We start from the raw sequence: 26,638 nt of genomic DNA, 5'->3' as shown, positions 1-26,638 counted from the left end.
TGTCATCGATTAAGAATTATGTTTAATCTCATTTTTATTATTTACTAGATATTTTCTCCCTGCAAAGATAAATGCTAAATAATTAAACAAAACCAGTCTAGATGTCTAGATATTTAGAACAGTTTTACAAGTCAGTGCTGCATTTTATGGGTTTATTCTACATAAAGACATGCAACAAAAATAAGAATGAAAAACAGCCTTCTGCAATCCCACAGAGTGAAATATACAAATGCACAACTTGGGGGTGGAAATGAAATGCAGGTGGTCCTCCTGAGACAGATGGCAGGAAAATAACAAAATGTCACTCCTGCCAGTGACAGGCATAGTATAAGATTTGTTTTTAGCATTCAGATTACTAAATCAATGTAAAATGTGTAGAGTACCCTGATTTTTAAAAACCTGAAGTCTTCTACAACATGTAAACTTTAGAAATGTGATGTCTCCTACAATGGGGTTTCTCAGGGAAGGTCTCAGTCAAGCTGTTTAATCACCTTCTTGGAGGGTAAATTCATTTCAAAAATCTGCTCAACAGGTTTTTCCTTTTCTAGATATAAAATGTACACACATTGTTAAAGGGTTACCAAGGGCTTAAAATGGAGATGAGGGTAATAGAGTGATTTTCAACCTTTTTCATCTCATGGCACAAACTACTTAAATTCTGCAGCACACTAAAAAATTTATTTTTTGCCAATCTGACAAAAAAAAAATAGGTATAATTTCAATTCATTCACACCAGAAAGCTATTGTTGTGTTGGTTGTTGTCATTTTTTTAATTGACAATCTAAGGGAAAAGAGGTCATTGCTCCTGACTCAATAGTCAGGTATTGTGTTTTTATACCATTATTCCTATCAACCTGAATGTTGTTGTTTTAATGCTTTTTAATGTTGTTGTTGTTTTAATGAAGCTAGAAATGATCTATAAAATTGTGAACCAACAGATTCCAAGTCACAAACGTTCATTTTTTCCTAAGAGATAATGGTTGTGTTAAGGTGGAACTTCTACTTTTTTCTGCTACTTTTTAATTGTTCTACAATTTCTAATTCACCTATTTACAATGCTTAAAGATCCTTACCTGGTCTGGGACAAAACTTTTTTTGGTTTGTTTTATCATAAAAGATCAACATTTCTGACAAAATATTTCTGATACACTGTAATGAAATTAAGACCTACTGCTGCGGTGAACTACTCCCCTCCACCCTACCCTCCCAACCTCCACCATCACCGCTCACACCCGGGTGATCCTCTTGATCCCCCTCTTTTAACCAGTCTAACAATAATGATCTAGACATTCTCTTGTTTTACTGAATGTCCCTACCAAGGGGAGTCTTTGAATTGGAGTAGCAGTTTCTTTCTTTTACTTTTTGTGTGTGTTAATCCTCACCTGAGGATACTTTCCCACTGATTTTTATTTTTTTATTTTTTTATTTTTTTAATCCTCATCCGAGGATATTTTTCCATTTTTTGTACAGACAGAGTGGGAGGGAGAGAGAGGAAGAGAGAGAGAGGGAAACATCGATGTGAAAGGGACACATCGAGTGGCTGCCACCCGCACGACCAACCAGGGCCGGGGACAAACTGCAACCGAGGTACATGCCCTTAGCAGGAACTGAACCCGGGTCTCTCTGGACCGCAGGCGGACACTCTAACCGCTGAGCCAAACCGGCCAGGGCCCCACTGATTTTTAGATAGAGTGAGTGGAAGGGAGGGAACAGAGAGAGATACATCAACCGGTTGCCTCCCGCATGACCATGACTGGGGATAGAACCTGCAACCCGTTGGTCCATAGGCCAACGCTCTAACCACTGAAAAAACTGGCCAGGGTGAGGTTTCTCTCTATGAGATAAGTTTGAAATAAAAATTGGAAATATGTTCAAAGCCTTACTATTGGAAAAAAAGTTTTAACTTTAAGGGGAAAGAAGAGGGTAAAAAGAAAAAGCCCTTCTATAATACAGAAGAATGCCAGATGTAGAAATGTAGAAAGAATGATGGATGAGAACCATCTTGCACCCCCTGATGTGATTCAGGGGAGGACCATCAGTAGATGCTGAAACATTGGCAACAGAATAGTGGGCATCCAATAATCGTATCACCCCACGGGAAAAGCATACCTTCCTAATGAAAAGATCTGGTGGGAGCCCTTAATCAAATCACCAAGCTCCGCATTACCTATGTGGGGCGACCAGGCTCCTGCTGAGATGTAATAGGTAGGTGCATTCTGGCTAAGAACATGCAGCCTGAATCTAATCATAGAAAAACCAATCTGACAAATCCACTATGCAAGAAACTGGCTTGAGCGCTTGGTAAAAAATAAATCCCACGAAAAAGAAGGAGGCAGGAAAGCATGCTAGTTTAAGAGACTTAAAACATAACAGAACATAAATTTTAAGAGACTTAAAAAAAAAAACATAAATGAATGCAATTTGGGAACCTTGATTAGATCCTGGACCCTTTTTTAAAAATAAATTTCTTTATTGATTTTAGAGAGAGAGGAAGGGAGAGAGATAAAAACATCAATGAGAGAGAACATCGATTGGCTGCCTCCTCCATGCCCCCCACTGGGGATCTGGCCCACAACCTGGGCATGTGCCCTGACCAGGAATCGAACAAGTGACCTCATGGGTCGATGCTCAACCACTGAGCCACACCAGCCGGGCATGGACCCAGTTTCTTGTTAATGCAGGTATAAAATGTATTTAAGGAAAAACGGGAAGTTTGACTATGAAACCTATATTAAACAGTGTCACTAAATTAGTGTTTAATTTCTTAAGCATGATAATGGTACTGTGGTTAGGCAGAATGACGTGGGAATTCATTCTTGGGAAACAGTGTTAAACTCTTTAGAAGTGAAGTATTTTGATGTCTAAAAGTTTCAACAACAACAAAAGTTACAAATAAGAGAAAGAAACAAAATCTGGCAAACTGCTGATGACTGACTAATCTTCCAGAAGAAACTGCCTCTGGTGAGAAACATTTACCAACAGAAATTCTCTCCACTATCACTGCTCCCCACCAGGGAGACATTTTCTTTCTTTCTTTCTTTTTTTAATCCTCATTCGAGGACATTTTTCCATTTTTTGTACAGACAGAGTGGGAGGGAGAGAGATGAGAGAGAGAGAGGGAAACATCGATGTGAAAGGGACACATCGAGTGGCTGCCACCCGCACGACCAACCAGGGCCGGGGACAAACTGCAACCGAGGTACATGCCCTTAGCGGGAACCGAACCCGGGTCTCTCCAGACCACAGGCGGACGCTCTAACCGCTGAGCCAAACCGGCCAGGGCAGGGAGACATTTTCTTATTTGAGCAACTCCCCCATCTAGAAACAGCCCTTCTTCTCTACTAAGTTAGGACTATAAGGACTTTCTAAAGGCCGAGAACCATGCGCTTGGATAGCCAAGGGTACGCAGGGCACCATGCTCACTGTGATGTCTGTACACACGCTTCGTTAATGTTGAGCTTTACTTGGTGTATAAGAAAAACGCCAGAAATTTAGTTCACTAGAAACCAATAGGATCAACATCTTTAGCCATTGGGAAGATGCAAACCAAAACCACGGAGAGAAACCACTTCACACCCACCATCATCAAAAAGGGGAGGACGTGGAGAAACTGGAACCCTCTACACTGCTGATGAGAAAGGGTGCCGCTGCCCTGGAAACAGTCTGCTAGCTCCTCAAAAGGTTACATACAGAGTCAGCATATAACCACCCCAGCAATTCTACTCCTAGGGACATACCCAAGAGAAATGAACACACACACCCGTGCAAAAACTTGCACACTAATGTTTGTAGCAGAATTATTCATAACAGCTAAATCATGGAAACAACTCAAATGTCCACCAGCTGATGCATGGATAAAATGTGGGGTATGTCCATACAATGCAACATGACATGGCGACAAAAAGAAATGAAGTACTGACACAATGCAACGCGGATGAGCCTTGCAAACATTACACCAAGTTAAAAAAGCCGGACACAAAGGCCACGTGCTACCTAATTTCATTGATATGAAATGTCTAGAACGGGCAAATCTTTAGGGATAGAAAGTAGACTAGTGGTTACCAGGAATGAAGGGAGGGGGAACTGGGGAGTTCTCTTTGTCACATCTCTTTGGTGGAATCGAAATCACCATCAATCCAGGAACTAAAACAACAAAAAAGACCAAGAAAGGAGGAAAGAACAACAACAAGAATAAAAAAGAACATTAAATAAATATGATTGTTGGGTTTCTTCTTAGTAAACCCAAGCTGACTCCTTGGGATCCCCGATGTTCTGCCCTCACACATCTGTTGAGTAATCCGTTCTAGGCCAGGAAGGATGGTGACGACGATAACGTGGTTACTCTGGATGAGAGACCGATGAGGGATGGAGACGTAAGGACAAAGAATGGCTTTATAAATGTATGTTCTGTTAGATCTTCAACAAGACTATTCTTGAATTTTAAACTAAGTGGTCCTTTCTCCCAGAAGCTTAATATATTAAAGATCAGTTTCTTCTGCTGTATGTTTTCAAGTTCTTTGTCTTCTGCTATATTTTAAGTCCACGGAATTAAAGTTAGTTTAGCTAACTGATTTAACGGGTCATGAAATCCCTCGGTAGTTATTTAAAGTTCAAACTGCAATAGGAATTCCCTTCCTAGGCTTTGATTTTCAAAAAATTTTTAGAACGGGTCAACTGAATTCTTATGGAGGAAAAATTTTAAGCAGCCATTAAGAATCTAATTCAGGCCCTGGCTGGTTTGGCTCAGCGGTTAGAGCGTCAGCCCGCGGACCAGATTCCCGGGTTCGGTCCCCGCTAAGGGCACGTACCTTGGGTGCGGTTTGTCCCCGGCCCCGGTTGTAGTCGTGTGGGTGGCAGCCACTCAACGTGTCTCTCTCGCATGTATGTTTCTCTCTCTCTCTTACCCCCCTCTTCCTCCTGCTGTGTCTGAAGATAAATGCAAAAAAAAGAAAATGTCCTCAAGTGAGGATTAAAAAAAAAAGTCTAACTCAGATGTTAAGAAATATCACCTGACTCCAGTAAGAACGTTTTGCTTACTAAAATCCATTGAAGTATACATTATTATTATTATTTTTTATCCTCACCCGAAGACATTTTTGCATTTATCTTCAGATACAGTGGGAGGGAGAGAGGGAGGAAGAGAGAAACATCGATGCAAGAGAGACAACATCGACCAGCTGCCACCTGCACGACCCCAACTGGGCCGGGGACAAACTGCAACCAAGGTACATACCCTTAGTGGAAACCGAACCCGGGACTCCCGGGTCTGCGGGCCGATGCTCTAACTGCTGAGCCAACCAGGCCTGAATTATACATTTCAAACAGGTGAACTGTAACATGTATTATCTATCAATAAAACTTGCAAAACAAAAAAAAGGAGAATAGACTGCTTTAATTTACATGTACAATTTTAACTTTGTCCTTAAAACAAAGCTTTTAGATAAATTGTTTTCCTACAGATTTAAATTCTGTCTACACCATCTAAATAAATAATATTTTTAAAGCTAAATTTAGTTTTTTTAACCAGGAATATTACACACATGTCTATATTCCATGAAAATATATCTTTAACATGCATTTGTGTATCATATATCTTCATGTAGAATTTATGGACAAAAGAACCACCTAGAATTTTACATTAAATAAACATCTTCTTTAACAATGTTAGTAAGCAAGACTAGTGAATTGCTTTAAACATACAACACTTGAGAGCCAATAAGCCTTTTGTCTCTCGTCCTCAAGGGTCAGGAGTCCATCCAAGTCTCCTTTTCAGGGCCACACCCTGCTCCAGCTGTCCCCTCACACACTGCACTGCTGGGCCACCCTGCAAGCTGACGTCTCCATTCCCTTCCTCTCTTCCCTTCAGTCCTTCTGTGTACCACTAGCTCTCCTCATAGAACAGTCTCCTCTCCTGCCCCAAGCTGGACACGGGAAGAGAACAGAAGGTAAGCATTTGAGGACCCAGCTTGAAAGGGCAGAGACAATGCGATAGAGGTTCCCAGGAGGAAGGGGGATAGTTCAGGATCCAACAGCACGTAGATGTCATGGAAGCCTGGACAGTGGGCAAGATATCTCCAGAGAGCTTGTGGAGTAAAAATGAAGAAGTACAGAAGGAACTTAGTATTTGTTAAATGATGCTTCAAAGACCAATCTGCATGGATATAGGCTCTAAGAGGTCTGAGTTAGAGAAAGCCCTAAGCTGCTAGTTCAGGACGTACTTGATCATTTTACTGCCATTAAGTACCCAGACTTTCAGGGAATCACCATTTGAGTTAAAAAGAGTAAGTTAAGTTCAAGAGAAGAAAGCACTCTGGAAAAGTCACATGAAAGGAAGAACTCTAAAGGCTGACAACCTCAGCTAATAAACTATCTTTTATATACAGGCAAAGAAAATGGGCCTAAACTCTCAAGTGTAAGGAAACTAACACCCAGGAAACTCATTAAAACCTTAGACTTGAAGTTGCATAATGTCTGTCTCTCGCTTTAAAAAAGAACCCTGCCTTGGCTGTGTTGCTAAGTGGTCAGAGCGTCAGCCCAGCACTTTGATCCCCCACCCTGGTAGGAACCCGAGCAGGAGGCAACCAATCCCCCCACCCCCACCCCCCACTTCCCTCCCTTCCATTTTCTCTAAAAATCAATGGAAATATAACCCCGGGTGAGGATTAACAACAACAAAAAAGAACCCTGGGAGGGGTTCTGTAAAACATTCCTCACCTGAGAAAGAGTCCCCATAGAGAATAGCTTTGGGCCCTGGCCAGTTTGGCCCAAGGACCTAAGAGTCTTGGGTTTGATTCCTGCCAAGGGCATGTACCGGCCAAGGGCACATACCTGGGTTTCGGTTCGTCCCCAGCCCTGGTCAGGGTCATGTGGGAGGCAAGCAGTTGATGTGTCCCTCTCACTTCAATGTTTCTCTCTTTATCTATCTTCCTTCCTCCCTCCCTCCCACTCTATCTGAAAATAAATGGAAAAATATCAAGTGGAGTGAGGATTAAAAAAAAAGAATGGCTTTGGTAAGATGCCTCCCTGCACTGAGCCTACTGATAAAAACTGTAAAAGGCTTCAGGGATTTTCTTCTTTTGGGAAGAGGGAGGAGAAGGAAAACAAAAATTTTCTAAACTTGAGTTAATTCATACCAGATACCTGCTTGTTGAAAATGAAAATGCCAACAGATCAAATGTTTGGCCATATTTCTGCTTCAGACAGAATACCCAAAATAAAAACCAACCCAATAATGGAATCAGTTTTTAGCCCAAACTACAATCATGTTTTATGCAAATATGATCAAGATGCGGTAGTCTGCATCTACCTTAGGATGCCCAAGGTGGAGGAAAACAGACCGAGTATGTAGACATTTCTTTGAGGCCGTGCTACTGTACCACATGGGAAAGTACAGTATTTATTTATTTTTCTTTATTGATTTGAGAGAGAAAGAGAGAGAAACATCGACGAGAGAGAACATCGACTGGCCGTCTCCTGCATGCCCCTGACCGGGGATCGGGCCCACAACCTGGGCATGTGCCCTGACGGAGAATCCAACCAGCAACCTCTTGGTGCAGGGGTTGACGCTCAACCACTGAGCCACACTGGCCGGGCAGCACTTGGGAAAATATTTAAAATGACAAGCGCTTTACTTTATTACCACATTCACCAAATGGAGGAAAATATATGGAAGATCAAAAGAAATCATCTAACACGTCACTGGTTTTGTCTTCTCTCCCAACCCTCAAGATGCACCCTGGGGACTGAAGTGTAAAGGATGCAGAGGTGCCTACCTGGAGGCCAAAAGGGGGAAGTCTGGAGGGATATAGAAACCTGCAGGCAGAGGGCCTCTCAGATCACAGGGTACCAGGGTACTTCTACCTCCTAACTGTCTACATCAAAGAAGCCATCGTATGCAGGGGAAAATGGCTAGAAGCAGGAAAACTTGTTCGGAGACCAGTGTTGCGATCTATTGCACAGGATCATTAAAATTTGGGAACAAGGACAAGATCTGAGGAAGTAGAACTAGAACCAACAGAACTTTAAAAATTTTTTTTATTTTTTAATTACAGTTCACATTCAGTGTTATTCGGTATTAGTTTCAGGTGTACAGCGTATTGGTCAGACAATCATATACTTTACCAAGTGATCCCCCTGATACTTCAAATAACCGAACTTCCTGATGGCCTGGATGCTGGGAGGGAAAAGGAAGAGATAGAGTGGGCCAGGGGCACCATCTGCCAAGACAGTGAGGATATTCTCTTTTAGGGAGGACGAGGTGGGCAAAGGGGACAGGGAACTGCTGTTCTTGAGAGAAACCTGTCCAATACATAGATGTGTATGTAGGTCTGAAACTTGGTGAATATGACTGAGTGTTAAAACCTTGGGAGAAGCTCTGGCTGGTTTGGCTCAGCAGTTAGAGCATCGGCCTGTGGACCAGAGAGTCCCGGGTTCGGTTCCCGCTAAGGGCACATACCTCAGTTGTGGTTTGTCCCTGGCCCTGGTTGGGGTCGTGCGGGTGGCAGCTGGTTGATGTTGTCTCTCTCGCATCGATGTTTCTCTCTCTCTTCCTCCCTCTCTCCCTCCCGCTCTATCTGAAGATAAATACAAAAATGTCCTCAGGTGAGGATAAAACAAAAACTCTGGGAGAGGACAAAATCCCCCAAACACCTTGATCTCAGCTGGAACATCATCTGGAAGATGACCTCACGGGAGGAAATGTGTTGACTGGAATGGAGTTCAACAAGGTACACAGGATGGATGGTGAACAGCCAGCCCGGAGAACAGAGCAAACCGGGAAGGGAGACACGGTCACTGCCCCGGGCCTGGCATTCAGTTACACCCAACGAAAGGAGGAAAATGAGTGGTACCCGCGTCTCATCTAGGTCTGTCCTGCCTCTGAACACAAAGAACGCTCACAACCTGGCATCAGCTCTCTCCAGGCCAAGACAGGATGAAAAGCGTGGACAGCATCTGAAATAACTGGTTGGTCAGTAAAGTTAAATTATTTGCTGGTTATGGGACAGCAGATACAGTAACACATCCTAAAATACCTAGAAAGGCAGAGTGCATTGGCATCTTAGTTTAATCTTCACTCTGTTGCCTCATTTTAAAAATGGGGATGATGCCACTTACCTCATAGAAGTGATGAGCTGGTAGTAAGACAGGAAAAAGCATGTACAAGTTTCCCCAAAATGGCCTGGTCCCTAATAGGTTCTCAAATCCAAGAGACCATTTAGTGACTTGACAGTCATTAAGAGAAGGAAGTTTATTATTATTTTTTTTAATCATCACCTGAGGATATTTTTCCATTGCTTTTTTTCAGATAGAGTGGGAGGAAGGAAGAGCGAGAGGGAGAGAAACATCCATGTGAGAGAGAGACATCAATTAGCTGCCTCCCATACAACCCCAACATGGGGCCGGGGATAGAACCTGTAATTGAGGTACATGCCCTTGACCAGGAATCGAACCCTTGACTCTTCAGTCTGTGGGTCATGCTACAATCCAAACCAGCCAGGGCAAAGGAATTCTATTTTTTGTATTTCTAGATGCACCTGATCTTTAAGATTTATGCATTTATTAGTTTATTCTCTACAGATTTCCACCTTGTAATCAACAGAAACACACAGTAAAACAACTGTGTTAGGAGCCCCGAGACTCAGGCACAGTACAGAAAATCAGCACATCCATCCCCTCCCCCACTCACATCAAGTTAGTGCTTTGTGTGAGAATAAGCACAAGTTATATTGAAGAAAGGAGTCAATAAGTAGGTACATTAAACTTTCTGTGTGTGTGTGTGTGTGTGCACGCATATATATATGTATATATATGTATATGCTAATTTTAAAAATAAACAGGTTTAGTAAATATTTCTTATGCCTAGATTGAGTTGCTTCTGCTTATATGGCCTAACGCAATCTTAAAAAAAAATCCCTACACTGATTTTTAGGTTTTACAAAGAAGCAACTTTCTTAAAACTCAAGCTGAGTTACAATCCCAGAATATAGTTATTTGCTTTGATCAGGCTCAAGGAAAAAAATACATCAGTGTCTCTCTCAGCTTCTTATCCGAAGCCGAAATAAGCCAGCTGGTCAGCTCATAGCAAAGGAATCATAAGCTTTGGGGATTTTTCCTTCTTCATGACCATAAAAAGCAACAAACGAGTGACATTTCCCTTTACTCTTACTTGCCAGAGGAAGAATTTGCAAATCCATTCAAGAAGGCTCTGTTTTGCCCTTCCCCGGTCTTCGTTCAAGTTCACATATAGTTACAATACCTCCAGTATTCACTGCAGGAGCTGGAAACGGTTTGAGGAACACAATCATTTACAGCATTTAACTCCACAGTAGTCTAATTGTCTTTGGCCCCAGAAAACATGGTTAAGGGAAAGTTTGAAGGCATAATATGGCTTGTACTGGGATGTTTAGCCCTAAGAGCACTTAATTAAGTGCCATAGAAATTGAGTCTATAAACAGTTATTAGATTTACTGCAGACTGAAAACTTAAGCTAAACCTGATGCCATTATCTGGGTTATCTGAATAATGAAATAAATTCAAAGAGTACTCTATCTCCAAAATTTTAACGATCCTTATTGTTGCCTCAATTTTCTATTTCTTTCTCTCACCCCTCCCCAAATGTATGATCCAGTTTAGATGTAACTGGAAGATATAAAAATATGAAATATTTCATTTCAGGGTGGTGTGAGGCATTTCTCAAACAATATACATATAGAAGCTGGGACATATTCCTTCTTTTCTCATTTTAACCAGAGAGTAAGATTCTCTTTACAAGTGGTTAATTCAAAAATTAGGTACACGCCCCGGCCGGTATGGCTCAGCAGTTAGAGCATCGGCCTTCGGACCAAAGAGTCCCAGGTTTGGTTACGGCCAAGGGCACATAACCTGGGTTGCAGTTAGTCTCTGACCCTGGTTGGGGTCATGCAGGTGGCAACCAATCAATGTGTCTCTTTCATTTCGATGTCTGTCTCTCTCTCTCTCTCTCTCTCTCTCTCTCTTTCTCTCTCCCTCCCTTCCTTCCTCCCTCCCTCCTTCCCTCCCTCCCACTCTGTCTGAAGATAAATGTAAAAATAACCTTGGGTGAGGATTAAAAAAAAAAGATTAGGTACACTCATTTTTATATGAGTGAAACAAAAATCCAACCTCCTTGCTTCTCCCGCCTCCCTTAAAAACCAACAAATTTCCTTAGTATCTCAGAATTATTCTCAGTCTCACATTTGAAATCAAGTTGAGTCTGAAGTCCCCACCTACATCCCAGCAGATGTGATGTAGATCGCAATGAAGTGTTGGCTTCCCCCTGCCAATCACACACACGGAGAAGTCATCCCTACTGTTCAGAACGCTCCACCGCACAGCCACAACACACCTCTCCGCTTCTCAATCACGATTCTAACTGTGCTCTCCACTCTGGCCTGGCGTTTCTTCCTTGTATTTGGGTCCAAACTGCATACTATGTCCCATTCTAGAGAGGCATAATTAATACCAGCATTTAAAGGTGCTGAAAAGTCCTGCAGTTAAAACTTTTCCTAGACTATTTTGTACTCAGTATCTCTCCCAATATAATGAGGCTCACTTTTATATTATTTGCAGTATCATTTTCTTGCTTCCTCTCAAGTATCTCACTCTTCAAAAATTCACCGTAAGTGCCATGCCCTGCTCAGGCTGCTATGACAAACTACCACGCTCTGGGTGACTTAGACAACATTTGGTGGATTCCAGGACTGATCTGGCTCCTGGTGAGAGCTCTCTTCCTGGTTTGTCGAAGGCCTTCTCTTGATTATAAGAAAAGTTCTTTCTTTTTTTTTTTTTTAATCCTCACCTGAGAATATTTTTACATGAATCTTCAGACAGAGTGGGAGGGAGGGAAAGAGAGAGAGAAATATCGATGTGAGAGAGACACATCGACTGGTTGCCACCCGCATGACCCCAAACAGAGCTGGGGATGAACCCAAAACGAGGTACATGCACTTGGCTGGAATTGAACCTGGGATTCTTTGGTCCGCAGGCCGACGCTCTAACCATTGGGTCAAACCGGCCAGGGCAAGAAAAGTTATTTTGTGTCTTTCCTTAGAAGGACACTAACCCCATGATGAGGATGTACCCTCATGACCTAATCACCTTCCAAAGGCTCCATCTCCTAATACCATCATATCAAGGATTCGAGTTTCAACGTGTGAATTCGGGGGGCCACCCTCCATGCCTCCTTTCCTGGCACACCAGAATGTGCTCTCACCCTTGCCTTTGGGACTTGTCAAGTCTGTGCCTCTTGCTCAGCACTTAGCTACAACTCATGGCAAAATATGGTTTCCTCAAGGTTGTTAAATCCACAACAGGCTGTGACTAAGGTCAAAGGTAGTTACAGGGAACTGAGTGGGTGCCCTGCAATACTTAACAATGGTCAGCAAAAAAAAAAAAGTAAGTTCATTTCAAAGGAACTCTCTAATTCTCCCATTTTTTCTATTTACTCTAAATAATTTTTATTTCAAGATCATGCAATTAAGAAAAAAACACTTATAAATCACCTCTATGATTTTCTAGTCGCCAGTCTATAGCCCTAACTTTTTATTTTTGACGTGGGGAGTGCAGGCACATCTGGGGAATGTTACTTTTCAGTGCAGTCCTCCTAGAGGCTGAAAGTTCATTCAGTCACCTAATTTGCCTAAGACTAAAGCACTCTGGGTAATAAGCAGGGGTGGGGATCACAGCCACTGCTTGAGAAACTTGCTCTGACAAGTGTAGTACTTTCAACCATGACCTACTTCCCTGAATACTTAAGCATTCCTTGCATTCCTCCCCAGTGGAGGACTGTTTATCAGGCACAGTTCCAGAAGTGACTTGAAATCTCTTGTCACTGTTTCAATTCTAGATAATCTTGCAGGTCCTCTTTGGTCACCACAGAATCTCCATTATAGGACAAAAACTTTTTGAACATTCAAAAGATAATAATGTGTCTTTAATGAGTCTCAAAAAAATAATCAATCTCCATTTTAATCAAAGTAAAACAAAGTGTGTATATTGTAAACAAAATGAAAAAAGATCTAAAACTGACATAAAATTTAATGTAAACTCTTAAAGGCTTTACAAAGAAAAAAAATCAGATATTATAACTAATCAACTGGGTTTTAGCCTCCTTGCTTACTGTCAACTATTTTTTTGTTTAAATTTTATGCATGAGCTTTCGTCAGATTGGAGAAAAGGTCTTAATAATCAGGACTGGTTTTGGTAAACCTTAGTGGTGACATTCTTCACTGTTTTTCAGTAACTTAATTCCTATAAAACAGAGCAGAACAAGAACAAAAATTTTCCATTTAAATATTTACATTAACACTATAGGAGCCAGGAACTTATGTCTAAATATTGGTTAAACGTGTCATTTCTGAAACAATTAAGAAAAATTCATCACAGAGAGAATGGCTAATTCTTAGCAATTTCCTGTAGATTATAATCCTACCCCCCCCCAATTTATACAGTTGTATATGCTAATTGTAAATTTAAAGTAACCACATCTACAATTGAACTTTGCATAGCATTCAGTCTGTTACTGCTGTGGGTGAGACTGTTTTGCACACGTACCCAAGTGAGGGATAATTTCAAACAAAAGTTTCGTAAGTGGCATTCTACAAGAGTGCAGAGAAAAATTATAACCCAGAATGAAAGTGTTTTTTAAAAAGGTTAAAAACCATCACATCTCTCAACAATCTTATTGAATGCATCACAACAATAAGTATTTGAGAGAGTCAGGAAAGTTATCCAGGGTGAAATAAAGCATGTCTTCAATAAGGATGGTCAATATCAGGGAGTGAAAATAGAAAATGATAGCGTGGCAGACAAAACCCAGAGCCTGTAATGGCTCAATTCAATAAGAAACCATGTGCTCTGACGTGAAGAAAACTAACAAACCATAAATCGTCCACTGAACAACAGACCAAAGGGCAGACACTGGAGATGGAAAGAATTACAAAGAAGAGAGATAAATAAAGATAAACATTCCCCAAGCTACCTAGTTTCTTTGCCGACAAATGGAGGGAACCGCAAATCAACCCTCAGGTTTTCATTTTTAGGTGGACAGACAGGCTGAGCAGCGGTGCAACAGCTGTTCAATACGCTGGTGTCTGTTTTATCATCTTTAATGAATATTCACTTTTGGTTCCACCTTCTCTACAGACGCCATCAACAGCTCCTTCAGTATTATCATCTCTTATTCTGTGACCCCACACCCACCACCCACAAGCCTGGACTGGCCCGGATGCCCGTGGTCTCTGCTCCCACACAGACCACTATTAGAGAAATGGGACTGAGCTCATGGATGCCCTCGGTCATTACCTAGAGCAGCGGGTCTCAGCCTTCCTCATGCCCTGACCCTCCGATTCGGCTCCTCGTGTTGCATGTGGGCGTGTCTGCATGTGGGCGGACCCGCCTGCAGACGGATAGAAGCGCAGTGTCTCGGTTCCTAAGGCAATTGGAAATATGTATTTTCCGATGGTCTTAGGCGACCCCTGTGAAAGGGTCGTTCGACCTCCAAAGGGGTCGTGACCCACAGGTTGAGAACTGCTGACCTAGAGTCTGCTGCAAACCTCTTCTTTTATAAAGTCCTAAGTGCTTACTACCAAGAGATGCTCTCCATGCTGCCCTGGCCGGTTTGACTCGGTGGTTGCAGCATCAGTCTGCAGACCAGAGTCCCGGGTTCGGTTCCCGCTAGGGGCACGTACCCCCCACCCCCCCCCAAAAAAGAGAGAAATTGCTGGCACAGTGGTTACACAACAATACACAACTGAAGCCGACTCCATGAGCAGGACATTCTTGTCTATTGGAGAAACTGAGGTTCTCCGTATCCCAAGCCAAGTCTGCAAATCTGTTATTTCTGACTGCCCCCAAACCAAGTGTATATTCCCTGCCCCCAATTCCACTGTCCCCTGCTCATATCTGATACACACATCTACCGCCTTGTGGAAATGTTCGCTGACACGCCTCCCTCAAATCACCCACTCCGGTCCCACATCCCCCCACCCTCCAGCAGATGTCCTCCAGATCTTGCTTGAGCTGATCACCAGCCGCTCGGTGGCAGTTCTGCATCTTTGCATTGTTTCCTTTTTTTTTTTTTTTTTAAATCCTCATCCAAGCCCTGGCCGGTTTGGCTCAGCGGTTGGAGCATCGGCCTTTGGTCCAGGGGGGCCCGGGTTCAGTTCCTGCTAAGGACACATGCCTCGGTTGCAGTTTGTCCCCGGTCCTGGTTGGGTCATGCGGGAGGTGGCCACTCGATGTTTCCCTTTCCCGTCAATGTTTCTCTCTCTCTGTTCCTCTCTCTCCCTCCCACTCTGTCTGAACAAAAGGTGGAAAAATGTCCTCGGGTGAGGATAAAAAAAATAAATTATTAAATCCTCATCCAAGGATATTTTTTCCTCATTTATCTTTAGATAGAGTGGGAGGGAGAGAGGAGAGAGAGAAACATCGACATGAAAGGGACACATGGAGTGGCTGCCACTCACACAACCCAACCAGGGCCGAGGATAAACTGCAACTGAGGTACGTGCCCTTAGCGGAACCGAACCCAGGTCTCTCTGGACTGCAGGCCGACACTTTGACCGCTGAGCCAAACCAGCCAGGACTAAAATATGTTTTTTGTTGATCTATTTAGAGAAAGAGGAAAGGAAAAAAGAGAGAGAAACATCTATGGGAGAGAGAAAACATGGATCAGGTGCCTCCTGCACGCCCCCTACTGGGGATAGAAACTGCAACCTGGGCATGTGCCCTGGCTGGGAATCAAACTGGGATCTCTCAGTCCATGGGACCACACTCAATCCACTGAGCCACACCAGCAGGGCACTTCGCTTGCATTGTTTTCTATCAAGAGCCTTCACCGGCTCTCTGTTGCCTGTGTGGCTCTTACAATGACTGCCTGCAACTCCATTTATCATCCTCTTTCCACTGTTCCCTTACAATCACTCAGTCCCTTAATGTGTCATGTATTTTCTGGCCTCCCAACTAATGGCTTTTTATCTGCCCACAACACTTTCTCAAATGTTCTTTCTATAGCGGTTATTTGGACAATTCACTGAGTAGACAGTACCAACTAATGGTAATTTTTCTATTGTCCCTCCAACTTATTTCAATCTTTGTTAATGACTATTTCCTCTAGCGGGACCCTATCAACTCACCTAGATCATGAGGTGCGCAGGGATTATGCTACGTGGTCTGGTTTCCTTCTCTCTCAAAGCATCTCAATGCATCTATGCCTTTCATGTGGTAACTGGTTAGGAGACACTTAATTGACTGTTTTTGATGTATAATGTTATTACATACCAAGAGAACAAATTAAGTTTATAAGATAACACCTGCTTCCCACTTTTTTACATTTATGCATATGTAAACTTAGCATGCAAGACCAGGATAACACCTCAGATGTAGAATATTAAAGTATTTTAAACCATGGACTTGCTATTATAATTGAATAGATTTTTAGCCACTCCCTTAATGCTTTTAACTTAGTGTACAAAATCACAGTGGGAAAAATTTTAAAGTAAAACAAAATCAGTAAACAGATTTACACATGCATATATAGAAACTCGAGTTTTAATGGGAAGGGCTATTTAAACCAGTGGTACTAGAACAAGAGGTAACCGTATGGAAAATGAATTTAGACCTCCCCCTCTAGACATAAAATCATCAAATTTCTAGTGGATCAAAGAGCTAAATACATGGAAGGAGAACACTAATATTTTAGGACTGAGCTCAGGAGTTCACTCTTCGTCTCCACAATCCCTAGCACAGTTCTTGGAGCACAGACACTACTAAAGAAATGTTTATGGAATCAAGAGTGAATAGTGAGCCCTGGCCAGTTTTGCTCCGTGGTTAGAGCATCAGCCTGCAGTCCAGAGATTCGGGTTCGGTTTCCGCTAAGGGCACGTACCTCGGTTGCAATTTGTCCCCGGCCCTGGTTGGTCGTGCGGGTGGCAGCCACTCGATGTGTCCCTTTCACGTCGATGTTTCTCTCTCTCTCTTCCTCTCTCCCCCTCCCACTCTATCTGAACAAAAAATGGAAAAATGTCCTCGGGTGAGGATAACAAAAAAAAAGAGAGTGAATAGTGATAAGCGGTGGGGAAAGCCAGACCCTACTCTGACCTGCAAGGACTTAGTTAGTCTTAAGATTTCATCACAGATTTTTGGAGCAGCCAAAGGCCATAAAGTAAGCCCTTGGCTACTGTCTACTTACCTAGCACAAAGGAAGTTTACAATTAATCAGTGAAGAAAAAGGTTTAAAAGGCAGTCAGGTGGGAACAAAAAACCGCCAACACTGACAAGTAGCTGCTTCTTGCTGAGGAAGGGTAATAGCACTGGATTCAACCCCTATTCACCTTGAACAGCACAATCTTTTTAGACAAGCCTCTACTAAGAGCACACTCGTTTCAATACAGGAATAAAGGAATGGAATTGTGTAGCAGAAATATTTTCCTTTATTTTCTCTTCAAGATGTGAGAAAGGAAATACCTAAGAGCTCTTCCAACATCATCTGAAACCCTCCCTCCCACCCACACTAGCTTCAACCTCAATCAGTCTGTACTGCCTTCACCTGGGCCTGGACCACCCAGCCCTGGTCCTCCATCAGCCCTGACACCCTACATCCCTTTCTTAAGACAGTTGGTGGCCATTCCAGGCAAAGCAGGATACCAGAGAGCATTAAGGCGACAGAATCTCAGACCTACAACTGCCAGGCTTTCTGACTCAACCTAGAATGGGTCCGGGGTGTCTTTCAAAAGATCCCCAGGTGATTCAATTGTACAACCAGGTTCGGGAACCAGGGAAAACATAATCTCTCAAAGCTCCAACCGTTTGCCATGTCTGCATAAAACAAACAGACCAGCCCATGCGTTGTAGTGATCGCCCCTTCTTAAATTGTGGTTTGTCTCATTTACTAATCAAACATAAAACTGACATTTTATTATAGCTGGTTAAGGTTAAACAGAATGAAATTACATGGAGAAACTGTAGGGAAGACAAAAACTTTTGACCTTGAATGAATATTTGTATTAAGAGAAGCAACAGCCCTGGAGGGTTTGGCTCAGTGGTTAGAGCGTCGGCCCACAGACGAGAGAGTCCTGGGTTTAGTTCCTGCTAAGGGCACGTACCTCGGTTGCAGTTTGTCCCCGGCCCCAGTTGGGGTTGTGTGGGTGGCAGCCACTCGATGTGTTTCTCTCGCATTGATGTTTCTCTCTCTCTCTTCCTCCCTCTCTCCCTCCCACTCTATCTGAAGATAAATGCAAAAAAAAAAAAAAAGTCCCTGGGTAAGGATAAAAAAAAAGAGAGAAGCAACAGTGTCTGGGAAAGATCCTATGGAAGATCCTGAAGTTTCCAGAGCTTTGAACACCTACGTTTTCCTGGGGAAACACGCATTCCGGTTAAGCGAGCCAGACTACCACTGGTTAACAGAACGGCTCGGACGAAGCCCAGGGGAGGGGGTCTCTGCAGCCCCCAATCCGTTTCCAGCATTTCATGGATCAGAAGTATGAAGACATTTCTGGCAACTAGATTTTAGATTGTTCCCAGAGGGAAAAGTTTTCAATTGATAGTCTAAGAAGTAGGTCATTGTCTAAGTAAATAAAATTAAAGACAGTTTACTAATTTGGGAAGAAAATGAAGTAAAGAAGAGCAGTCCCTCGGCTGCCTTTTTGCTCTTAAACTTGCTTTTCCCCTATTTTAAGTAAATTCTGGGGGGAGAAAAGGTCTTTACAAAATTAATTAACCGTAAAATAAACCATAGCCTTTATTTAATGCTCTGAAGGCTAGCCCAGTTCATGAATGACAAGGCACTCAACCTCATGATTGAAAATGCAACCAGGAAATTCAGGTGCCAACTGAGGTACAGACGGGCCAGAAAATCTGCGATCCACTGAGCAAAGGCTTTAGAAAGCAGTGCTGACCTACACAGAGTAGGGATGCAAAGTGAAGAATCTGTTTGGAAAGACATTTAGCAAGGGCTATCAAAATTTAAAGTGATCTAGCCCTGGCCAGTTTGGCTCAGCGGTCTGAGGGTCAGCCTGCGGTCCAGAGAGACCCAGGTTCGGTTCCCGCTAAGGGCACGTACCTTGGTTGCAGTCTGTCCCCAGCCCTGGTTGGGTCGTGCGGGTGGCAGCCACTTGATGTGTCCCTTTATTTTTTTATTTTATTTTTTTCCGATGTGTCCCTTTCACGTCGATGTTTCTCTCTCTCTCTTCCTCTCTCTCCCACTCTGTCTGAACAAAAAATGGAAAAATGTCCTCGGGTAAGGATAAAAGAAAAAAAAAATTTTAAGTGATCTAAATCTGCTGATCCAGCAATTCCATTTCAGAAATCTACCCTCAAGATACATTTGCACATATACAAAGACATCTGAACGAGGATATTCCTCGTGTCAACTTAATATAGCGAAAGACCAGGAAAATATAAATATAAACACAGGGGGTTGGTGAAATCATTATGGTACTTTAGCTCACAAAGGAGAAATGTATGTATGTAGTTATTAAGAATATGGGTAGAGGAATATAAAAGAAATAATAATAATACGGGTAGATCTTTACATCCTGACATGAAAAAAATACCCAAAACCTAAAGTAGAAGAATACATATAATATGATCTTATTTGTTAAAAATGGGACTATTTTTATTTATATCTTCACCCTTGCATAAAGTTTTTGAAAGAATAAGCAAGAAACCACCAACACTGATTTCAAACAGTGAGTAGTTGAGGGGTGGAAAAGAACAGGTGACTTTCACTTTTTACCACACTCTACGGACTGAGTTTCTCAACCATTAACATTTTTAGAAACATAAACATTAAACGAATCTTGTTATGCAATGCCTTTAAATAAAACGCATTTTTATCAAAGTAAACAAATGCTTTTGATCATCTTGAAAAGCCTTTACAATTCCAACATGATGTCAGATCTATGGTCAGCTTTAAATAAGAAAACTTAATTATTCATGATAAATACAAAGGCACGTATGATTGAAATTATTAAATTATTAATATCTTCATCCCAATCCTCTTATTAGATGTACTAATGAGCAGAACACAAAAGGATGACCATAGGTACAAAATCCTACCCTTACATTCTCTAATACAGTGCTAATTTGTAGGAAAATGGCCCAAAATCTAATAAGACAAGCCAAATAATTATAAGTATAGATTTTTCAAGAATTTATTGAAATACACTTACACACAGTGCTTCTCCTTCCAAACCCAGCTTTTTTTTTTTCTTCATATTTTTTTCAGTGTAATATGTTAACACCAAAGTTATTCCAAATTATAAAAAAACTAAGAATTGAGTTTGAGGATATTTAGGGTTTATTCATTAGCTAAAAGTACTGACTATATTTTTCTCAGAATGCGGAGTGCTATTAATTCTAATTTCTCACTTCATGAATGACTACAGCTTATAGAATTATAGAGGTCAAGGATAAGCACTATTTAGTTTGATTTTCATTAGTGTCCTACAACACTGAATATATGTTAAAGCTGATGAAGAAAAAAACAATGCTATCGTACCTTTCAAAATACATTTTATTTCCATTTTATTAATTATCCTATAAGATACCAAACTAGAATGATCCTTACAGTATCAGTTCACAGCTATACAGGCACAGAGCTTAGTCGATCCAAATGAATTCAAAAGGGTGCAGCTCTGAGGCCCGTGCCTCACAGAGGGATGTGTTCCAAGTGGAAATCTCCACTGATCTCATACATCCACCGGCCTAAAAGGCTGTAATAAATCCAAGGGAAGGCCCTGCCGTCCCCACAGCCTACTGCTATCCTAAATAACCATCCTCACATCCACATGGTCAATTTTTGGGCTGTGTTCTAATCAGATATAGCACCCTTTATAATCTGGGGGGAAATCCACAATACAGGTAGCCACACACATAAAAATACCACTCTACTAACAAACATAATTCTCCTCTAATCATCTTAAATTCTGGCCCTTTTAGTGTAAAACTGGTGATGTAATCCCATTAAGGCCGTCTTCAATCTCCATTCCCATCTTGTAAACAGAGGGCAAGTGAGAGAAAGCATACTACCTTAGGCTGGAAGAGGAATTATGAAATGCTTTTAGTCAACTCCATTGTCTGACTTAATGCAGGAAAAGCAAAGACATCCTTCAATCTGCTAATCAGATAATGGATTCTTCTATTGAAGTACATGTTTATGTTTTGGTGATTCAGCTCTTATAATCAAATGTAACCACAACTTGAACAACGGACAGCAGTCCCTATCTTCCCACCTGCCAGGGACATTGGTCTCACACTGTTACAGCTGACCACTGTTCCATTTCTACTTCTGAAGTCATTGATGAAGCAGAAAATGCAGAAAGGCTAATTTAGAGGATTATGATTGTACAGACTTAGCCTAGAGCTTCGCTCCGGAATCAAGATTTGCCAGAGTCATGGAAGCAAATTTGCCATTCTGATCCAATAAACCCCACTTTTTATTGCCACCTGATTTAAAACACTCTTTGAAGACAAATTTTTAAAACAGACAATTGAGGATTAACACAAGGCTTTATTTACTACTTGTGTTTGGCAGCGGCCAAAATAGCCAAGTCTCAAAATTAAACCTGGAAAATAACTGATCAAGCCATTTTCTCCCATAACTTACAGATTATGACTGTAAAAGATTGACTGTAAAATAAGACTCCTCCCAATTTATTGAAAAATACCACAGATAAAACCAAGACTTCTGCCTCAGTGCATCTACATGTCAGGCTTGAGTAATCAAGTTTGACCTGATAGGCCTAATAACAATTAGTACATCTTTTCTTTTCTTTTTTAATCCTCACCCGAGGACATTTTTTCATTTTTTGTTCAGATAGAGTGGGAGGGAGAGAGAGAGAAATATCGACGTGAAAGGGACACATCAACTGGTTGCCACCCACATGACCCAACCAGGGCCAGGGACAAACTACAACCTAGGTAGGTGCCCTTAGGGGGAACCGAACCCAAGTCTCTCTGGACCGCAGGCCGATGCTCTAACCACTGAGCCAAACCGGCCAGGGCACAACATCTTTTGATGTGTGAGCACTTACTCAGTAAGTAACTGGTAACTGAAACTAGCAGGAAAAAGGAAAGTAAGCTGGATTGCTAAGTAGGCAGTTTACATATGATATAAATATCATTTAGACGGGGAAAAAATCTACTAAGCCTTTAGTAAATCACCAGCATTCTACTTGTGGGAAGAGAATGATGTATTCATCTAAACCTGCCCAAATGTCCACAGACCCAAACAAGAAAGTTCAAGATGTAATTCATAATTAATTCAATGCATTGAAGTGGTCTCATTTAAGCTACTTGCATATTTGTGGTTAATATATTTGTCTATTTGTAATTAAAGGCAATTTAAAATTGCCTAACATGCCACTTTCTAGAGAAATAGAAACCAGTCCTCAAATCTGAATTTTTGCCAAAATATTTACTAAATCTATTAATAACCAAACAGACTGACTTGACTTAATCACTGTCTGATACATGAGATGGATCTTGATGAGAAGGTCAAAAGTTAAATTGTAGAAAAATTAGATGGGCCAGAGTATTGCCCAACTTGATAGTCTCCAATCAAACCAGGGAGCCAGTACCATCCCTTCTCGAGAGCCTACTATGTGCTAAGAGCCTACTATGTGCTAACACCTAGAAATACTGTTACAAACAACAGACATGGTTCCTGTCCTTGTGGAACATGCAGCATAGCTAGAAAAACACTTAGTAGTCCAGTCACTAAACCCACAAATATGGAAACTGCTAGAAAGAAGGATCCACGGTAGTGTGAGAGCCTAGAATGGCAGATGGAATTACTCAGAGGTCAGGAACTGGAGCTTAAGGGGTGAAGAGGGGAGACAAGAGTCATGTGCTGAGTCATTCTTAATTAGAGAGTGCTTTTGAAAAGACTCAGGTCTTCAAAACCTGAAAAATAAATTTTGCTAATTGAAATGAAAAACTACACATTTTCCAAGGATACATATAAGTGTATTGATTGCCTCCAAATTGATAACTGGGCAGAACGCCAAAAAGTTTAGTGATATTCTGATGTCATTTAAGTCGTTCTTTAAAGGACATGGTTTGGCCGTTTCAAGATGGTGGTGACCAGGAAAGAGGGAGAAGAATAAGATCCTGGAAGAAAGATATAAAGAGGAGAGAACTTAAAAATGGAAGGAATATTTTTAAATGAACAAATTTGAGTTTATTGGGAACGGGTAAGTACCGTATTTCAGTGTGAACTGCTAGTAAGAGAACCTGAGAAGTAGTAAAAGCCAAGGAAACAATGAACCTGATTGAAAGCTTTGGCAATTACATATTAAAATTACTTTCATTACTAGACTCTAAATACTGGTTATGCAACCATTTGACAGTAGTTGGCATTAAAAAGTGATGTACAGTAAGTATTAAAATGTGACTCAGATCTCAAAAGGACAATACATTCCTTAGGCCCAAGGCTTAGGCACCTCTTAGAACATCTAGATATACCAGGCAGTTAGTACTTGTTAGTATCTACAGCTGTAGGGACCATGGAATTGTAACTTACAAGGAGTTGTAAGTTAAAGACTGAAGGTAATCTAGCTATTAAGAGCAGTGTCAACCCAAACTAGACTGGGGCAGCCAAAGAGCGACAATGAGGCCATAGTTCTGTGAAATTTACCTAGACTTCAGCTTTTTTTTCCTCTATAAAAACATATACTAAACATCTATATCCCCTGAGACAACTCTTAAAGGTCCTCATGTAAGCTGTACCCTCAAATTTGACAAGTGGGTTTGGGGGTTTGTTTGTTTTTGTAACATTAAGTACGGTCTTCCTATAAGGATATCACACAACAGGATGGGTGAAGCTTTGCTAATGAATGCATATGCTGGAAAATAAATCTAAAATCCAATGATGGGAACAAGTACGAACTTGTTTGTTGTAGTGGCCAAGAATATATATTTCAGCCTTGACGACTTAGGACTATGAAATGCAAATTTCCTAGCCGGTTCAGCACTGCCTCCTTAGACAAGAGTACAAGGCATGCTTTGCTTATGCCTGACCGCATCCTTTGAGAACTTCTAACTACTGCTCCAGGGTGTGTTCATCCAACTGAGTCCACAGGCAATGCAGGGAGCGAAAAGGAAGACGCTGCCTTGTCTGCGAAGCCTGACATTCCGTTTGGAAATGCAGCGTCTGCCCAGGTTTTCTTTGGCTCCAAGCGAGCTACACCCCAGGCTTTCTCTGCATCAGGAAGGCGTTGTCTGCTCCGGCCGCTGCTGCAGGACTGGGTACCAAACCCAGGTCGCTCCAGGCACGCGGCGGGGAACCCCTGGGCGGCCCGTTCGCCAGGCTGCAACTCGGTTCCTGGCCAAGCAGCTGACTTTACGTATCTGGGAGAAGTGGGGCGGGGGGCCCAAGACTCTGGGCCCGGGGTCAGTTCTCCGCGGACTCCCCCACGCAGCCCAGGCGTCTTGGGTTGGGTCGCCACCACCGGAAGGTTGTGGGGAGAGGCTGCTGGCGGCGCGCGGGGGCAGGGTTTTATGACTGCGGATGGCGCAGTCGCCTGCCCTGGAGACCCGCGACAAAGATGCGAGCCCCCTGCCGCGCTCGCTGCGGCTCTGGTCCCGCCCCGGCGCAAAAAAACAGAAACAAAACAAACTAAAAAGAGGGGTTCGTGCGCCCCGAGTTTGCACTTGGGCTGGACGGGTCGGGAAGTTGTCGCAGGCAGAAATCAGGCGGATCCCCCCATCCCCGCCTCCCGCGGCAGGTGGCTCGGCGCTCGCGTACCTTGGTGGCAGGGTCCGCGGCCGCGATGGCCGAGTCCGCCGGAGCTCCCGGCTCCGCCGCCGCCGCGGGGCTGCTGCCGCTGGGCTCAGGCTCGGCCGGCGTCCCGCTCCCCGCCTCCGGCTGCTCCGGGCTCCGCTGCTCCGTGGAGCTCCCCGCACCCATGGCTTCTCTGCGGTTCTCCCGCGCCCAGCCGCCGGGTTACGCGCTCCCCAATCGCAGGCACGCGGGCAGAGCGAGGAGCCGAGCGCCGCGCGGTCCCAACAGCGCCTTCCTCCCGCTCCTCCTCCGAACGCGCCCGGACTGCGAATGAAGGAGACGCGCTCGCGGCAAACTCCTTAAAAGAAAAAAAAAAAAAAATGAGCCACCTCTTCGCCTCCTCCTCCCCCTTGTTTTTCCCTCGCTTCATCACATGAGCACAGCCCAGACACGCCTTGCAGCAGCATCTCCCCCTGGCTGCTAGGACCCAGGGCGCAGCGAGGGTCGCCAGCCGAGGTCCCCGCGAGCAGCCACAGGGCGCCTCCCCTTTAGAAACGGGGACCAGAGCTAGGGGACGACCCGGGATTGCCGACGGGGAGCGCAGAGTGAGAAAGGGGGGACAGCTGAAAGCCTCTGGGGAGATTGGATTCGCCGGGGATTGTTAAATGATAGATACCCAGGCAGGAGCTTCTGTGCCGCTGACTTTCAACTCGCCCAGAACCGAACCCAACGCCCCATTTGCTTCCCTTCAGACCGTGTGCGACTCTAAAGGCTGTTCCTGCCTCCCCCCAGGATCAGGGGAAAGGCAAGCGCTCCTTGGCTCCGCCGTAGTCGGACCATATTAGGACATCTCACGTGGTCGGAGCGGGGAGCCGAGAGGTGAATGCAGTCAGGCCACGGATGAGGTGGGCCAGGAGGCCGCACGCTCTCCTGCGATCCGGAACAGTGATGTCAGGCGATGTCATCAGCAGCACTGGCCGCCCTCCTTCCCTGGGGAATTTGGGGAAATGAGACTGGTGACTGGAAATGAGAGCCTGAGGCTGGAGGTCCAGGCTCCTCTGCCTGCGCCATGCTGGAACATGATGGGATAGATCTGTTCACCTCCATCGGTATTCGCCACAGATAAAGGCTCTAAATTATAGCAGCCTCAGTGGCTTGCTTTCTCTCCCTTCATACTTTTGCATATAGTGTTTGTTGTACGAATAGAGCAGGCAGTCAATAAATATTTGAACTGCCTTAAAATTTTTGCCGGATTATTTGACATAAGCATGAAGATGGTGGGGCTGCTAGAAGAATTGTCTCCGTTTCCACTGACAAATGAAGTGCCTTAGTTGTCGCAAATAGTTGGAATATTGACATTAAGTGCCAGATAAATATCCCATATCTAGATTTAATACAGTTCAGCAGAGTTGATGTAAGCAGTTTAGTATTAGAATAGTTCGTGCCTAATTAATCGTGTGTTAGTTATCCAGATTAAATTTTTCTGAATCTACCATTTTTATTTGAAGGAGTCCATAAGGACCACTTTCTCTGGAATGTTACCCCTTAAGAAGCAGTATGTTTGCCAGATGGTTGGTTTTCAGCATTTTTAAGCATCTCACTCATTTCAACCTAAATTTTGACTATTTAGGAAACATTATTTATTCTGTACCAGGCACTATACAAAGCACTTTGTGTATATGATCACATTTAATGCTTAAAACAACCACCCTGTAAAATAGGTCCTATTATTCTAATTTTATCAGTGGAGTGGGAGAAAGTAGGCTCAGAGAAATTAAATCAGGTGCTCAAGGTTTCACAACTGGCAGATGGCATTGTCCCACACTGAGCCACTACACAACATTTGACTCTCCTTCTCTAGGAAGCTTCCATTGGGTTCTCTCTTCTCAGGGTTGTTAG

General features: G+C 43.0%; 1 protein-coding gene across 1 annotated transcript in view; it reads right to left on the bottom strand.

Moving 5' to 3' along the window:
* The window catches only part of AKAP12 (A-kinase anchoring protein 12), a 95,427-nt gene extending 70,502 nt beyond the window's left edge, over positions 1–24,925 (bottom strand). Inside the window, exon 1 of the mRNA XM_036249022.1 lies at positions 24,764–24,925. Coding sequence (XP_036104915.1) covers positions 24,764–24,925 — 162 coding nt within the window. The remainder of the gene's footprint in view (positions 1–24,763) is intronic.
* Positions 24,926–26,638: the final 1,713 nt, after the last annotated feature.

The sequence above is a fragment of the Molossus molossus genome, unplaced genomic scaffold (genome assembly GCF_014108415.1).
Source record: "Molossus molossus isolate mMolMol1 unplaced genomic scaffold, mMolMol1.p scaffold_m16_p_8, whole genome shotgun sequence".
In the NCBI taxonomy this organism is placed as follows: domain Eukaryota; kingdom Metazoa; phylum Chordata; class Mammalia; order Chiroptera; family Molossidae; genus Molossus; species Molossus molossus.
Note: the sequence above shows the minus strand (reverse complement) of the source record. Positions and strands in the feature narration are given on the sequence as shown.